This window comes from Doryrhamphus excisus, linkage group LG5, assembly GCF_037039965.1.
Source record: "Doryrhamphus excisus strain RoL-2023G ecotype Guam linkage group LG5, RoL_Dexc_Guam_v1.1, whole genome shotgun sequence".
NCBI classification, from domain to species: Eukaryota; Metazoa; Chordata; class Actinopteri; order Syngnathiformes; family Syngnathidae; genus Doryrhamphus; species Doryrhamphus excisus.
The window spans coordinates 22,661,371-22,677,518 of record NC_136361.1 but is presented as its reverse complement, the minus strand read 5'-3'; the positions used below and the strand labels follow the sequence as shown (position 1 = coordinate 22,677,518).

At 37.1% G+C, this 16,148-nt stretch overlaps 2 protein-coding genes across 2 annotated transcripts; one reads left to right on the top strand and one right to left on the bottom strand.

Moving 5' to 3' along the window:
* The first annotated feature begins 8,410 nt into the window (after window positions 1-8,410).
* LOC131105574 (zymogen granule membrane protein 16-like) lies at window positions 8,411-12,703 on the top strand. The gene is made up of 6 exons (XM_058053831.2): window positions 8,411-8,821; window positions 9,717-9,792; window positions 9,863-9,989; window positions 10,094-10,193; window positions 10,314-10,406; window positions 10,474-12,703. The coding sequence occupies exons 2-6, from the start codon at window positions 9,741-9,743 to the stop codon at window positions 10,621-10,623; spliced, it is 522 nt and encodes a 173-aa protein (XP_057909814.2). The 5' UTR covers window positions 8,411-8,821; window positions 9,717-9,740; the 3' UTR covers window positions 10,624-12,703.
* Window positions 12,630-15,373, bottom strand: cmtm8b (CKLF-like MARVEL transmembrane domain containing 8b). The gene is made up of 4 exons (XM_058053833.2): window positions 15,245-15,373; window positions 14,406-14,579; window positions 14,216-14,335; window positions 12,630-12,965 (listed from the first exon to the last, which is right to left on the bottom strand). The coding sequence occupies exons 1-4, from the start codon at window positions 15,371-15,373 to the stop codon at window positions 12,879-12,881; spliced, it is 510 nt and encodes a 169-aa protein (XP_057909816.2). The 3' UTR covers window positions 12,630-12,878.
* Between the last annotated feature and the right edge of the window lie 775 nt (window positions 15,374-16,148).

Genomic DNA, 16,148 nt, shown 5'->3' with positions numbered 1-16,148 from the left:
GCTAGGCTTTTTTCACTTTATGCAACATACAGTGTTGTTTTTTTTTGGGGGGGGGGGCAAGAATTGGTATGGGATTATGTGAGGTACATGTACTTGTGGACGTTTTCTTTTCTGTTGGAGACTCAACAGGAAAGACTGTGTGCTCCTAGAAAGAGATGAACTATTTCTTATGTCTGTAATCTTCATGAGAGGCTTGCCTCCGAAACGCACCTCAACTTGGTGTGTATGCACCTTGTAGACTGGGGATGTCCAAAGTGTGGCCCTTGGGCCATTTGTGGACTGCATTTTTAATGGGCCTGTGAATGCCACATTGTAGAAGCACATATATAGCCGTTTAATGAACAATAAATATAGCAACTTCTCATCAATCCATGTTAATTTCAGACTTAAAGCCCCGCCCATTTCCTGTTCATGCCCTACCCATATTTGGCAACATTCACTCCCAGTTTAAACCCCGCCCTTTCCGAGTACAGATACGATTACAGATCATTTGGATGGGTGAACATATACAGATACAGAACAAAATGTATTCAATTATACAATTATTTATTCATTTATTAATGTTCGAAACAAGTGACCGAGTAAGGCCGTGATGTCGGGTGGTGACTGTATACTGCATCTATTGAATGCCTTAAAAAAACAGCATGCACACACATTAAAAATGCATTTAATTGGCAGCCATGGCGCTCAGTTTGTTGCAAATACAGTTTGCTACTATGTATAATCTGTAGGTAGGGCTGGGTACTTGCTTGACTGAGTTGGTACCTATACCTACAGTATCTATAAGGTATAGGTTCTTATACATAAACTGAACCTAGATATGTACTACATGCTCTATGCATATAACAAATTCATTTTATGCACGTGTGATGCATGCAGACAATGCAGGTAGACAACAAAACAATCATACAGTAAATGAAGACTGTCCACAATGGTTCATGAGGCAACACCAATGTTTTGCAATAGCGTTGTGCAGACAGTTTGACTTTATCTAGGTCAAACTGGTGGTTCCCGAGAGACTGTTGATTTATCCAGCAATCTATCTTAAATCTCTCTCACTATCTCAACATAACTTGCAGAAACATGTCAGAGTTACAAATAATTTGCCTTTCCAAATTGTGCTTTTTTTTTTTTGTAATATTGATATTCTTCAGTGTGCAAATCCGTGGCTTAATCTCAACCCAAACGCCCCACAAAAATAATTAATTGAGAAGTGAAAGTCTGCACTTTAATGACATTTTAGTTAAAAACCCATTATGATGGTGTAAACTAAACTAAACTAGTAAAATCTCTCTCTTTTGTCATTTTCTTAATACTTCTTATGTCCCTGAGAAAAAGACTGGATCCTAATGTTCTTGGCAGCAGATTTAGCAGGAGCTTTGACTCAACTTTTGTCCAATTTCCTTGTGTCCACTCGTGCCTCACGTGCACACATCCAACCCAATATCAACAAGAGCAGCACGACAACAAGCATACAACACGTTCGCCACTCTGGGTTCGGGCACGCTCACGAGAGCAGACGTGGACGAGAGCACACGCTCACTCAAACTGGCATCACGTCAACATTTTAGATTTCCTTCTGACCCTGTTGTAGGACGCTTGTTCTCCATATTGATTTCTACATTCTGGATGAACTCTTGACCAGAATTTGGCTTATGTCTTATAGGGGTATTTTTTAGGGGTAGAATCACTCAATTTAGTGCCGTATCCGTCATGGTTATTTCATCGGTTATGAGTTATTATCAGTTTTGTCCGCTAGTTTGATTAGTCGTGCAGGGTGGTACAATTCTTTGTAACATGCTCTTACTTGTTTCTTTCTGCCTATATGACACACATCTCTTCAGGGTGGATCATATTTATTTTATAATAAGTCAGATTGAACAGATTCCTGAGCACATCCTTGGGATTAAACACTTAATAATAGAAATAAAAGAAATATCACCATGTACTTCGGTACGTGACAAAAATAAAATAAAATAAACAAATAAAACAATAAAATTATTACAAATTAAATTAAATTAAATTAAATTAAATTAAATTAAATTAAATTAAATTAAATTAAATTAAATTAAATTAAATTAAATTAAATTAAATTAAATTAGGAAAGCAGGAAGTGTACAAATGTAACAGTTACTGATTGTAAAAGTACCAGATGGAGGGGTAGGATTTAATAAGCTTTGTTTCTTCCTACTCCTTTTGGACATGTGGAACTGTGAACTGATTATGGGATGCACTCAATTGTAATCTGATGCATGTTCAAATGAAATAAAACCATTACCATTACCATTACCATTACCATTACTATAACGGTCAGAGCAACATGAATTTAACACCTCGGTCAAAACTTGTCTTTGTCAGAGTTTCCTAAAAGAAAATAAGCTGTGGTTTGTTTTTTTATTGGGTATTTGGTGCAGTTTTTGTATTATTTTATCACATGGCGCAGTTATACCAAATAAAGTGTCTGGTAAGAGTGGTCAATGGTGCAGGAGTTCAAATTAAACATTACTCAAAGTGAAATGACCACATGTGAACTTTGTGTGTGTCTTTGGGGGGGGGGGATTGATTTTTGCTGCTACTCACATGTAGCTAAAACTCCATTTACGTGCAATACAGTGTTAGATTACTGCAAACTGCCGGAGGAGAAGGATGATATGCTGAGTTAAGTCCTACCATCTGTAGTAACACTGAAGTCAGGCAGGAAGGCTGTCCCACTTGGCACGGTCTAGGATTACGCAACAGGAATTTGGGGGGGTAAAAAACAGGATGGGCCTGTGAGAGTTCTCAGTCAGGAGGAACTATACTGCCTGGCCTCTGAATGAAATCGCTTACTTGGCACTTTGTATTGAAATGTAACTTTAAATGCCACGTAATGACACCCTTGTATAAAACAGTTGTAAGAACTCAGATTTATAACCGATTTAAGCGTAATGGTGTTATAACTTTGACTGTACTTTCTTTTAGAATCATACTTTCAATGGCCCTCACACACTAAAAGTAAATGTAGGTCATGTAGGAAGATTTTAAGTTGGTAGAATTCTCATTTCGAACAAACCCAGACTTCCTTTCTAGCTTTGTTTCGGAGAAAATGTCAGTGGCTATGAAGATGGAAGGGTGGTTAACCGAGGAAATGTCTTTGTATAACCACCAGAAGAACAACAAAATAGCGTGTTAATGACAGTAAACATGGAAACAACTACTCCTGTTTTCCGTTATGTAAAGGTCAAACCATACGCCTTCAGATATGTTGTTTATATTTGGTTGAATTGATAATTGAGGGCACGCCATTGTGACAGATATGAGATAACAAGGTTAGCAAATTTGGAAGTGAGGCCTGAAAAAAGTTTAGGATGGCTCGAAACGCTCAGTTTCAGAAGGTGTGGTAAAACTGCGCCTTTGTCATGTCACAAAGAGCGGATCTCCATATATAGGCGTGACTGTAAGCCAAATAAGCTCTCCCCCAAGCTCTGCTTCTGTGTAGACGTTGCTACTAGCAATGGCTCGGAAAAAGTGTTTCTTTGTTTACAATTTGGGGCTGCACGGCTGTCGAGTGGTTAGCGCGCAGACCTCACAGCTAGGAGACCGGGGTTCAATTCCACCTTGACCATCTCTGTGTAGAGTTTGCATGCTCTCCCCGTGCATGCGTGGGTTTTCTCCAAGTACTCCGGTTTCCTCCCACATTCCAAAAACATGCTAGGTTAATTGGCGACTCCAAATTGTCCATAGGTATGAATGTGAGTGTGAATGGTTGTTTGTCTATATGTGCCCTGTGATTGGCTGGCGACCGCCTGAAGACAGCTGGGATAGGCTCCAGCAACCCCTGCGACTCATACGTCTTTTATTGATCATATAACACTGCAGAACTGTCAACTTTTTTTCCTAGCATCATAGGAGTGCTAATGCCTAACATTATCATGGCAATGAAGGGGAATAATGTCGCCAAGTCAGCTTAACTATTCGAATAAGCAGGTTGAAATAAGATTTGTTTTGCTTTTTTTAGACGCGGTCGCCCATTATGTAATTAGTCACCCTGTCATTGTTCCTAACAAGGATTACAAAACTCCAGCGTTTTTGCCAAATTTAGTTTTTAACACATGGAAGAAAGCAGAGCCTTCCTGCGAGTTTATTCAAATCAGAAGCGATCATGACCCATTTACAGATTGTTCTACATCTTACGTAGCGTGGTAAACATTCAGGATCGTGTTCCTTCTCCGCACACGTATAAATGTTAACTATGTGTAAATTTACTAACCATTTACAGAAATGTGATGCTGATGTGCTAATCTAATCTCCAGCCCGAATGTGTTGCCCCCGCTCACATTTGGTCATCTGTTCTTCACCTTCAGTAGCATGGCACATATTCTGCATCTTGTTAAATCGCCTCACACCCATAAATGTTAAGTACGTGTAAAACCACTAAACATTTACAGAAGTCTATTGCTGACGTGCTACATCGGTTACGTTTAGTTCTGTCATTTTTTTATTGGTATGGGTCTGAGTGCAGATGGGTTGCGTTGCATTGTAGCGTCCGCTAACTGTATCCTCATAATATATATTTATACATGGCATGATGCAAAATGATGATAGAAGAATAGTACTGCACTGTTGGTCAACGGCCTGATGTGTAACGGCCATTACCATATATTCTAAAGTATGGCTAATGTGTACTTGAGCAATGCATGTATTTACTTTACATTGAACTTCTATTTCCATGCGTCCTCTCTTCTGCAAACTAAATCTTCTTCTCCATATTATGAAACAGGGTCAGGCTAAAGAATTGGGTTTCCTTCCTTCCTCGCTGAAGTGCAACTTTGCAGATTTTCCTCTGCAAACGTCTGTTTCATAACACTCATCGGCGATATTATAACTAATTAGATAATCGGATTTAGTGAATTATTCTGCTCCATGGCGGTACTGCTTTCACATACAGCTACTGGCCACAATGTCATGACAACATGCAAATGCCACACAGAGCGGGGATTCAAACTCACATCATCTCGATCTCCACACAGTCAGGAGATCAGGAAGATGGGGCGGTCTATAAGATTGGGTGTAAAACCCAATCAATACTGGGTAAGGTGGTAACCTACCTGGGTCTTTGAGATGTCAACTTCCTTCCTTTTCATCAAATCATTTGTCATCTTGCTAATTCCGCATAGACGAAGAAAATGGAAAGAAAAGAAGGAACTATATGGAATAGGTTGCAAAACATGCAGCACCATAAGTTGCATTAATGGTAGGAAGTATTTATTTATTATCAGGGAGCTTTAGAATAACAATGAGACGTCTTTTTTCTTACTGGAGAAGTGTTGGTCTTGCTTAAAAATGCACGTATTTAGTTGTATTCAATGTTTCTCATGGGAATACTATATTTTCACATATGTGGCTTTCATGGCTCTCATTGCCAGAAATTCTCCCATAGGCACTTACTCAGCGAATCAGTTTTTTATGGATGGAGTGATGCTTATGTAACTCATAAAAGTGGAGTGTCGGATTTCTCCTATAGAGGAGAAGATCTGTGTCCGTGTAAAAATGTGTCTTGAGAAGAAGTGTAGATTTCTATTCCCTTCCTATCACTGAGAATATACTTGGAATAATTCTTTAATAATAAAAACATTTAAAATTGAAGACGCCAAACCAGATGCAATCAAGTAAAACTACTGCTACTTTTTCAAGCGACATCAATGTCCATCCTGTTCTGGGATGGAGGTTATGGAAAAATACTGGCTTCTCAAAGCAATGGGAGTACTTCCTCCTTATACTGACACCCAGCGGTCAAAGAAAGAAGTGCAGACTAGCTGAACACGGGCGGTATCAGCAATATTATACAGTATATTTCTTTGCTGAAGCAACAAAATAATGAGCCTGTTTGGAATATGTGCGTTGTTACGTTTCTCATTTTATAACATTAAAATTAAGAGGTAATAAATCTATAATAAGTCATCCAAAAGTTAGTAGTTGGCAGAAACGCCGAGTGACGACAGATAATGTAATAATTTTAGTAGCCCTAACATATAACAAATACGTAGAAAGTAGACATAGCATTATATATACACTTTGAAATAAATAAATACTATTAGGACCCCTGTGTCGTATGTGGCTACTCAATAAAAAAACTCATTTGACTCACATAAGGAAGTGATTTGACTCACATAAGGAAGTGCAACTTATCTCCAGTCTAGTTACACAGCATCGATGCAATGACTTCCTGTTCAGTGAATAGGAAGCTTCAAAATAAAGGCATCGCAGTATTACATTGAAATACATTGTACTTGTATTCCTTGTGTTCCTCGATCTGTAATAATTTTAATATACGTATATATTTATATACATATATACATTTTAATAAAAAGAAAATGGTGACGACTCGGAAAAGGAAAGGCAAAACCCAAATCATAGATGAAGCCCAATTCCTAGACGTTGACCTTGTGGCTAGTTACAAAGCATCGATGCAATGACTTCCTGTTCAGTGAAAAGGAAGCTTCAAAATAAAGGCATCGCAGTATTATATTGTAATACATTGTAATTGTATTGGGTTCCTTTTTATTAGCAACAATCTGTAATAATTTTAATATACGTATATATTTATATACATATATACATTTTAATAAAAAGAAAATGCTGACAACTCGGGAGAGGAAAGGCAAAACCCAAATCATCGATGAAGCCCAATTCCTAAAAGTTGACCTCCCCCCATTTTTCAGTCCTTGTGACGGCCCTGCTCAACCTGTTTAGTGTCACAGGAAGTTGGAGTCTGTCCAGCAGCCTTTCTGTCACAGGGAACATATACAGTCGACAGACGGGGGAATCAATCAAGGCCACGCTTGAAAGTCAGCCGTACCAAAACACTATCAGGGAATTTGATGTCCACATTTTATTTGTTAGAAATAAGCCAACTTTTGTTTATAGATGTTATTGTTATTACAGTATGTCCTGTAATGTCATGAAATCTGGGAATGATTATTTACCATGCATATACTCTTACATATAGCTAGGAGTGGGTGCCATTTGGGTGTAATAATGCAATAATACTCATGCTGCTTCCTGTTTAAAATGATAAAACACTGACATCTACAGTCGATTCCTGTGACGCACATTGAAGTACGTGAGCATATACAGCAGTTATTGTAAACATTAACACAATTTCCAATATGCAGCTTCTTCTAGCCTGGAAAAAAGTAATAAAGTGTGATGATGTTTGGACATGGACTACAATTTCACACTTTGAGGGTTTTATGGTGGAAACCATACTGATTTACATGACTTATCCATACTAACTTATACATAACTTATCCATAGGCATACTGTATATGTGAGTGTGAGGAGGTGTGAGTGGTTTGTATATATGTGCCAACCAGTTCAGGGTGTGCCCCATTCCAGCTTATTTCAGTTTCTTTTTTTTTAACCATTTATTTGGGTAATTTAGTTGACTTTTATTTCCATATTTCCTGTCTGTTTTGCAGCAACTCCTCTTCTATTCCTGCATAGTCCAAGAGCCAGACCACCTTAAAAGACCTTTTATTAACTGTAGTGTGGTGAGCCAATAGCAACCAATAGCAATACAGTAACCTGTAAAAAAGTGGCGTGTACTACATAACATGGAACTAATAGGATCATTGGCTGGACCGGGTTCTACTTACTGCTTTTTGTCACAAAATGTCTCGTCGAGAAGATCTTGCAAACTGTGTGGAGAGACCAGTTGATCAATTCCATAATTTAGGTTTTGGTGCAGAAAGAGGCTCTTAAAAGTATGAGAAGAACTAAACGAGACGTAAGAAGAAAAGCAGGGAAGATCAGGAAGGAGAGAAAAAATATTTGTTGAGAGCCGGACAAGAAGATAAGGGCATTGGAATAGCCCAACCAGAACCAGTACCAACATCCAATCATTTCACAATCTTCCAGATGAAGTTCATAGCCAAGATGACTCCTACACAAAATGAATGCTGTGATCAAATTTCGCCATTAGGCAAAATATTAATTTTATTACATTTTGTTTCTACAATACTGCAGGTTTCAGTTTTTCAATCAATTAGCACAGATTGGATTTGTATTATTATTATTATTACTTATTTGTTCTGTGATTCATTGTCTTTTTTTTTTAATGTATACTCTGACGCCTACATTGCATACATTTTACTATGACATTTTCGGAAAATACAAGCAGGAAGTTTGCAAGCTTTAATAATTCCATGTGGGTGTCTGGAATGATGTATGCACACCAGCAAGGTTATTCCAGTAGAACCAGCTAAAACAGCTTGGCGTCTGAAGACCTCTGCGACAGCAAAAGTTTCCAGTGTGTACCAACAGTTAATTCTAAATACTTTTATCCGGGTTCGATATTAATATGACTTAATATGACTCTAAATTAATCTGAATTTAATCATGTAGTAATTATAATGACTAAAAACAAAAACAATATTAGTTGACTGATAAGTCCAAACTTGATCAACCGGATCTGTGAAACCTTTTTGACAATTAGCGTGCATGACTTAATGAGGTACTAAATAGGTGGCTCGGGATGTTTCAAATTCAATAAATACTGTATGACGATGAATGGATGAATTTATTCTTGTATATCCTGTATCTCCGCATCCACTTTTGTGGTTTTATCGTGTTCTCATAACAAGGCAGGTTTTGGCCAAATGATATCAGGTATGCTACCATTCAGCTGTCAAAGCAGCCAAAATGGAATGTTAGGGTTATTCTGTACGTGTGGGACTGCTTGTTTGAGTGACACGAGGGGAGGGAATTCCAGATTCATAAGGGACGCTATTGCTTCACCTTGCTCACACAAGTTGACAACTTGACTTCGCGCAAGTCGCAGGTGAGCCCGATGCATTATAGGTACATAATATAGTACAGTAGCTATGTATTTCTGTAAGGTATTATACTGTTGCTTAAAGCTACTTGAGTTTCTTATTCTTTTGATTTACTGTATTTATTATGTTTGTATAATATAAATATAAATATATTATTTATTTATTTATTTATTTATTTTTATTTATTATATACATATATAATATATTCTGTTTTACTATGGTGATGTACAGTATCTATGTATTTCTGTAAGGTATCATACTGTTGCTTAAAGCTACTTGAGTTTCTTATTCTTTTGATTTACAGTATTTGTTAGGTTTGTATAATGTAAATATAAATATTTATATACTATATATGATACTATTATTATTATTATCATCATCATCATCTATTTATTTATTTATTTATTTATTTATTTATTTATTTATTTATTTATTTATTTATTTATTTATTTATTTATTTATTTATTTATTTATTTTAATATATATATATATATATTCTGTTTTACTAAGGTGAGTATCTATGTATTTCTGTAAGGTATCATACTGTTGCTTAAAGCTACTTGAGTTTCTTATTCTTTTGATTTACAGTATTTGTTAGATTTGTATAATATAAATATAAGTATTTATTTTATTTTATTTTATTTTATTTTATTTTATTTTATTTTATTTTATTTTATTTTATTTTATTTTATTTTATTTTATTTTATTTTATTTTATTTTATTTATTTATTTATTTATTTTGTAAATTTTATTTTATTTTATTTTATTTTATTTTATTTTATTTTATTTTATTTTATTTTATTTTATTTTATTTTATTTTATTTTATTTTATTTTATTTTATTTTATTTTAAATATAATATATTCTGTTTTACTAAGGTGATGTTTGATGACCATTTCAGAGCTGACCAACTCCAACCACCGCCATGTTTTCGTACCTGCTCCTCAGCATGCTCTGTGCAACTTCACTGACACAACGTAAGAACCAGCAACTTATTTAACAAACCAAGCCGCAGCGCTCTAACAGCGGGGTTGTTTGGCCCTGCAGCTGTCCAGGACTATTACTCTTTTTCGCCAACGGTTGGAAGTGGTAGTGGAACTTCTTTCATGACAGAAGGAGTCGGTAAAATCACGGCAGTTCGCGTCTGGGAGCAAACTGGCAGTTACATCACTGGGTCAGTGTCTCGCCAATATTTCAGTTTCGAAAAATTGTCTGGAAATTGATGTGTTAACCATCCCGATCAGTGTATTAAAGTGTCTTTTTTGTGTTTTGGTGCAGAATTCAGTTTCGCTATGACCATATTTGGACTAATTTAGTTGGCCGAATTGTTGGCCAGCCCCAGGAAATGATGCTGCACAGTGGAGAAAAAATTGTACAGGTTTGAGACTCACTTCACGGAAGTGAATATTTCTATTCCTAACATGTATGTTGAAACTATATACTTGTCTTCTACTTGAATGTCTTGAAGCCAACATACATACTACCTTCAATATCGCAGGTATCTGGGAAGTACTACAGCTCCAACTACATCTATCAGCTGATATTCGTGACCAGCACAGGACGCTTGTTGATTTGTGGCCAGCCATCACAGGTGACGACCATCACCGCACACTTTTACATACTGTAGCCTCATGCTAACTTTTGATGCTATGTTACAGACCTCTTTTAACTTTTACCCCATTTACCCGGAGGCTGAGCTCCGCCTCCTGAGCGGCCGTAACAATGGTAATGGCATCACAGCGCTGGGAGCTCACTGGGGGTTGTTAAGTCTCAGCGACGCCAACGTGAACAAAAGCATGCCGGCTTGATCATCAAGTCATGATGGATGAGATGTGGACCTATTCAACGTGGATATAATATATACAATCCTGTGTTTACTGTTCAATGATTTAATGATTTCAATTGTAAACTGTAAATTACGACTTTAATTTTGAACCCTGCGGTTCATACAGCCGTGCAGCTAATTTCTGGCTAAATTCTAATCTTGTGACATCTTCTTCTCTTCAGAACTGCATTTAATTGTTTAAATATTGTAGCGCTTTCTTTGGCACAAGCTATCAGTGCACTCACAATTAGTATGTCAACCCACAGTGTGTACATGCATATGCATACGTATGTAAACACTGACTCAAGATGTCGTCTTAAAAACAACACTAAATTCATCGCACAGCAGCTTAACAGGGTTTATACCACTTTAAATTGGGGGGGAAACAACTCTTTGTTGCAAATCAGTTTTCCCATAATGTATTACGGCTGAGCAAGGCATTCATTGGTGTGCTGAAATGACGTCAGCACCCCACCCTGGTGGACTCCTCTCTGACTCAAGATGCCATCTTAAAAACAACACTAAATTCATCGCACATCAACTTAACAAGGTTTATACCACTTTAAATTGGGGGGAAAACAACTCTTTTTTGCAACTCAGTTTTCCCATATTGTATTGCGGCTGAGCAAGGCGTTCATTGGTGTGCTGAAATGACGTCAGCACCCCACCCTGGTGGACTCCTCTCTGACTAAGGATGCCATCTTAAAAACAACACTAAATTCATCGCACATCAACTTAACAAGGTTTATATCACTTTAAATTGGGGGGAAAACAACTCTTTGTTGCAACTCAGTTTTCCCATAACGTATTACGGCTGAGCAAGGCATTCATTGGTGTGCTGAAATGACGTCAGCACCCCACCGTGGTGGACTCCTCTCTGACTCAAGATGCCATCTTAAAAACAACACTAAATTCATCGCACATGAACTTAACAAGGTTTATATCACTTTAAATTGGGGGGAAAAAAACTCTTTGTTGCAACTCAGTTTTCCCATAATGTATTGCGGCTGAGCAAGGCGTTCATTGGGGTGCTGAAATGACGTCAGCACCCCACCCTGGTGGACTCCTCTCTGACTAAGGATGCCATCTTAAAAACAACACCAAATTCATCGCACATCAACTTAACAAGGTTTATATCACTTTAAATTGGGGGGAAAACAACTCTTTGTTGCAACTCAGTTTTCCCATAATGTATTGCGGCTGAGCAAGGCGTTCATTGGGGTGCTGAAATGACGTCAGCATCCCACCGTGGTGGACTCCTCTCTGACTAAGGATGCCATCTTAAAAACAACACTAAATTCATCGCACATCAACTTAACAAGGTTTATATCACTTTAAATTGGGGGGAAAACAACTCTTTGTTGCAAATCAGTTTTCCCATAATGTATTGCGGCTGAGCAAGGCGTTCATTGGTGTGCTGAAATGACGTCAGCACCCCACCCTGGTGGACTCCTCTCTGACTCAAGATGCCATCTTAAAAACAACACTAAATTCATCGCACATCAACTTAACAAGGTTTATACCACTTTAAATTGGGGGGAAAACAACTCTTTGTTGCAACTCAGTTTTCCCATAATGTATTACGGCTGAGCAAGGCGTTCATTGGTGTGCTGAAATGACGTCAGCACCCCACCGTGGTGGACTCCTCTCTGACTAAGGATGCCATCTTAAAAACAACACTAAATTCATCGCACATCAACTTAACAAGGTTTATACCACTTTAAATTGGGGGGAAAACAACTCTTTGTTGCAACTCAGTTTTCCCATAATGTATTGCGGCTGAGCAAGGCATCCATTGGGGTGCTGAAATGACGTCAGCACCCCACCCCGGTGGACTCCTCTCTGGCTCCCTCTGGTGGACAGAGACATAAGTACATTTTCTTTGCTGCTTGTCCTCCAATGAATGTGTTGCTCAAATGCAATATACTGTAGGAAAACATTTATTTTTATTTAATGTTTGTATATTTCTCAGGTTAAGTTGTTATGAGATAAGATGATAAGATAAGATGTAAGATGATTTATTTCAACAATTAAGGGTGAATAAACTGTGTCTTTGAGCAAGAGATCATCATTCCATATCATTTGTTTTTCACGTTGGTTTCCTGCACGTCAGAAGTTTGTTGATGGCAGCCATCTCTCATATGTGGCGGAGTTGAACTGGTTTGACAGGAATTAGCATTGACCTCTGTCACTGGAAGCTAGCATTCCATGAAAAGGAATTCCAAACAAAACATGAGACTACTGCTCTTCTTTGGTGGCTTTCCAGGCACGGTAGCTGACGTAGGTGCTGCCTCCGTAACACACTGCGGTCACCACGGCGAAACACTGCGAAAAGTCGAGAAAAAGAAGAAATTATATGAAGAAAATTGATTACATGAAGATGTACTGTATTATTATTATTATCCCACTGGTTCTTCTAATAAGGTTTTTCTATAATATTGTTCAGTGATTCCCAAAGTGTGGGCTGCGGCCCACTGATGGGCCGTGGTGGTACTGCAGGTGGGCCATGAGAGGTCATTAAAAATATGATTCATTTTTGCAAATATTATTTTTAAAAATTATTTTTATTGTAAAATATTTATTACACCATTAAAAAATATTTAGAGGCCTAAGTCATAACCTGTGAGTGAATGTTACTGACCTGTTACAATATTGTAGGAACTTTATACAGTTTATGATTGGAACATAGCTCTCTGGTCATCATGCCAGTCTTGAATGCAGTTATGAAAAGTTTGGGATTCCTTTATCCCCCTGCTTTTGTAGTAGTAGTATTATTAGTATTATCAGTACTATAAATTATAAGTAATAAAATTAATTTTAAATTTTAAGTAATGATAATAATTTTTATGTTATTCTGTAATTAGTATATTATTATGTTATTAATCATTAATAATAACAATAATTTATTATTATTATTATTATTATTGCAGTCATAATAATAATAATAATAATAATAATAATAATACTAACAATAATAACAATAATAATAATACTAATAATAATAATAATAATAATTATTATTATTATTATTATTATTATTATTATTATTATTATTATTATTATTATTATTATTATTAATAATATATATATATAATATATATATTACCGGGCTGTATATATATATATTATATATATTATATATATTATATATATATATATAAAATAATAATAATAATAATAATAATAATAATAATAATAATAATAATAATAATAATTATTATTATTATTATTATTATTATTATTATTATTATTATTATTATTATTATTATTATTATTATTATTATTATTATTATTATTATATTTGCCCTGAGGTGGTAAAGTTTTGGAACCCCTGATATAGTTATTTTGCTGTAGTTTTGTACCTCTTCCTTCTGGAATTTGTGTCTTTGGTTATAGATAGTAAGTATATAATATAACAACTCTCTATCCATACAGAGAAGGCATATTTTAAACGTATTGAAATTATCTTATGCTTTTCGGTAATGAAAATACAGTCACCCAAATGGCTTTTTGTGAATACCCTAATCCATGCTTCTAGTATGCAATGTGTGGTGATACAAACGAATAGATCTCACAGCTGATGCGGCCCAGCAGTTGTAGTTGTGTCTCCCGGCGACGGTCGTCTTCAGTGAGAGGACTTCCACCACTGCTATCAGCAGATAGAGAACCGTATCACCGCTGTGAAAACACAATGACTATAGAAAACGCATACGTATTATTACATCAGATACTGATACTCTCCTTTAATTTGAATTTATATATTACCAGCGTAGTCCACGGTACTTGAGGTGTCCTCCTTTGGGCTCCAGTGAGGTTCATTATAAAAAGGCAAAGAGTGATAACCCAGCAAAAGATGGCCAGAAACAGAACCCAGCAGAGGGCAGACAGATTAAAATAATCTGTGCCTGCTAACAGAATCCACACCATCATGCCGCATACCTGCAGGAGAGCAGATAGGACATGATGTATACATGTTTGGTGGACTTAATGCTAAATCTGGACTCCTTACAGGACTTGCATTGTCCCAGTATACATGCATGGTTGACGTCTACCTCCACCAATCTTTGAGTTTTCGTCAGGTTGCAGCTAAGGAAACAAAACACCGTCCTGAAACAAACCTGCCCTTCCTGTTTCAGTCAAGCGTCCTGCTGAAAGTTTCATAAAATACTTCTCGTCTTTGACGTATACATAAGTAAAAGTCCCTATTAGTCACTTTGGTTATGTATTATGTATCATAAACTTCTGGTATTAGTATGGAATCTAACGTTTCTGGCTTGTAAGTGGCCGCCTGCCAGACTATGTTTTCAGCTGATTTAGGAAGGAAACAAGACAATAAGGGGAAGGGGGGGGGGTGTTTTTGATTAACATCTGATTTGCTTGAGTCTTTTTCTTCTCATTTAAGATTTATTTCAGCTTCTACGATAACCTCTTCAGGGACATGAAGATTTATCGCTTGGCTGCCGCCCTCAAAGGAACTGATTTCGTAAAACTTCCGTGTCTCTGAAAGTACTCTGAAATTCTATTTGGTTGATTAAAAATGGTGATTCAATTCAGATCCATATTATCAAAAGTACACAGTCAAAAGGAGAATATTTCTTACTTACTATCTGGCCAATGAGTAGCCTCCCCTGAGCAGTTGATGTGAAACGCTGGTCGTAGGCCAAAGTGGAGGGTGAAATGCATTCTGGTCGAGCCTGAGGCCGGCGGTCCAATCCCACAGCGCTTCTCTCCATGATGCACTGATGCAGATCGTCTGTGTTGCTCTTAGTGAGACCGTCGCTGAGGAAGTTAAATTCCGGTCCCGAAATCAAACAAGGACACCCCCCAATCTGATAAACACTCTACTGGCCAGTTGCTGGTCGAGATACAATTGGACGGACATTTTATGAATACTCCTGTGTGTCTTGGTGAATATGGAATACTCCATCACTGAGCTGCATCGCCCACAGATGTTGGAGAACGTATCTTCGGAAGCCATTTTGGGGCCTTAGTTTGTCAGTGTAGCAAAAAAAAGCAAAAGTAGGAAAGTATGTTGACGCTGAAACATGTGAGAAGTCCTCTCGGCATGTATTTGGTGTGGAAATGACAACACGTGATTATTGTGTCAACTCAATTTTAACATACTCAACATACGCTGAAACCAGAGTTTCTCAAAATCTTCATCCAAAGGACAAAAACATACGTTTTAGGCATCGTTTTAGACAAATGTGTGTTCATGTGGACAGAGACTAAACCTACTCAAATAACTGTATCAATGTGTGTGTGTGTGTGTGTGTGGACAGGGTGGCCAATCACAGGGCACATATAGACAAACAACCATTCACACTCACATTCATACCTATGGATAATTTGGAGTCGCTAATTAACCTAGCATGTTTTTGGAATGTGGAAGGAAACCGGAGTACCCGGAGAAAACCCACGCATGCACGGGGGAGAACATGCAAACTCCACACAGAGATTGCCGAGGGTGGAATTGAACCCGAGTCTCCTAGCTGTGAGGTCTGCGCG

Bases quoted from the DNA above. Each gene is read 5' to 3' on its own strand.
- LOC131105574 (XM_058053831.2), top strand. From the start codon at position 9,741: ATGTTTTCGTACCTGCTCCTCAGCATGCTCTGTGCAACTTCACTGACA. The intron at 9,793-9,862 runs GTAAGAACCAGC...TTGGCCCTGCAG, and splicing joins TGCAACTTCACTGACACAAC to CTGTCCAGGACTATTACTCT. The intron at 10,407-10,473 runs GTGACGACCATC...GCTATGTTACAG, and splicing joins TTTGTGGCCAGCCATCACAG to ACCTCTTTTAACTTTTACCC.
- cmtm8b (XM_058053833.2), bottom strand. From the start codon at position 15,373: ATGGAGAGAAGCGCTGTGGGATTGGACCGCCGGCCTCAGGCTCGACCA. The intron at 14,580-15,244 runs GTAAGTAAGAAA...GCTCTCCTGCAG, and splicing joins GGCTACTCATTGGCCAGATA to GTATGCGGCATGATGGTGTG. The intron at 12,966-14,215 runs GTGAGATCTATT...GACTTTTCGCAG, and splicing joins ACTGCTGGGCCGCATCAGCT to TGTTTCGCCGTGGTGACCGC.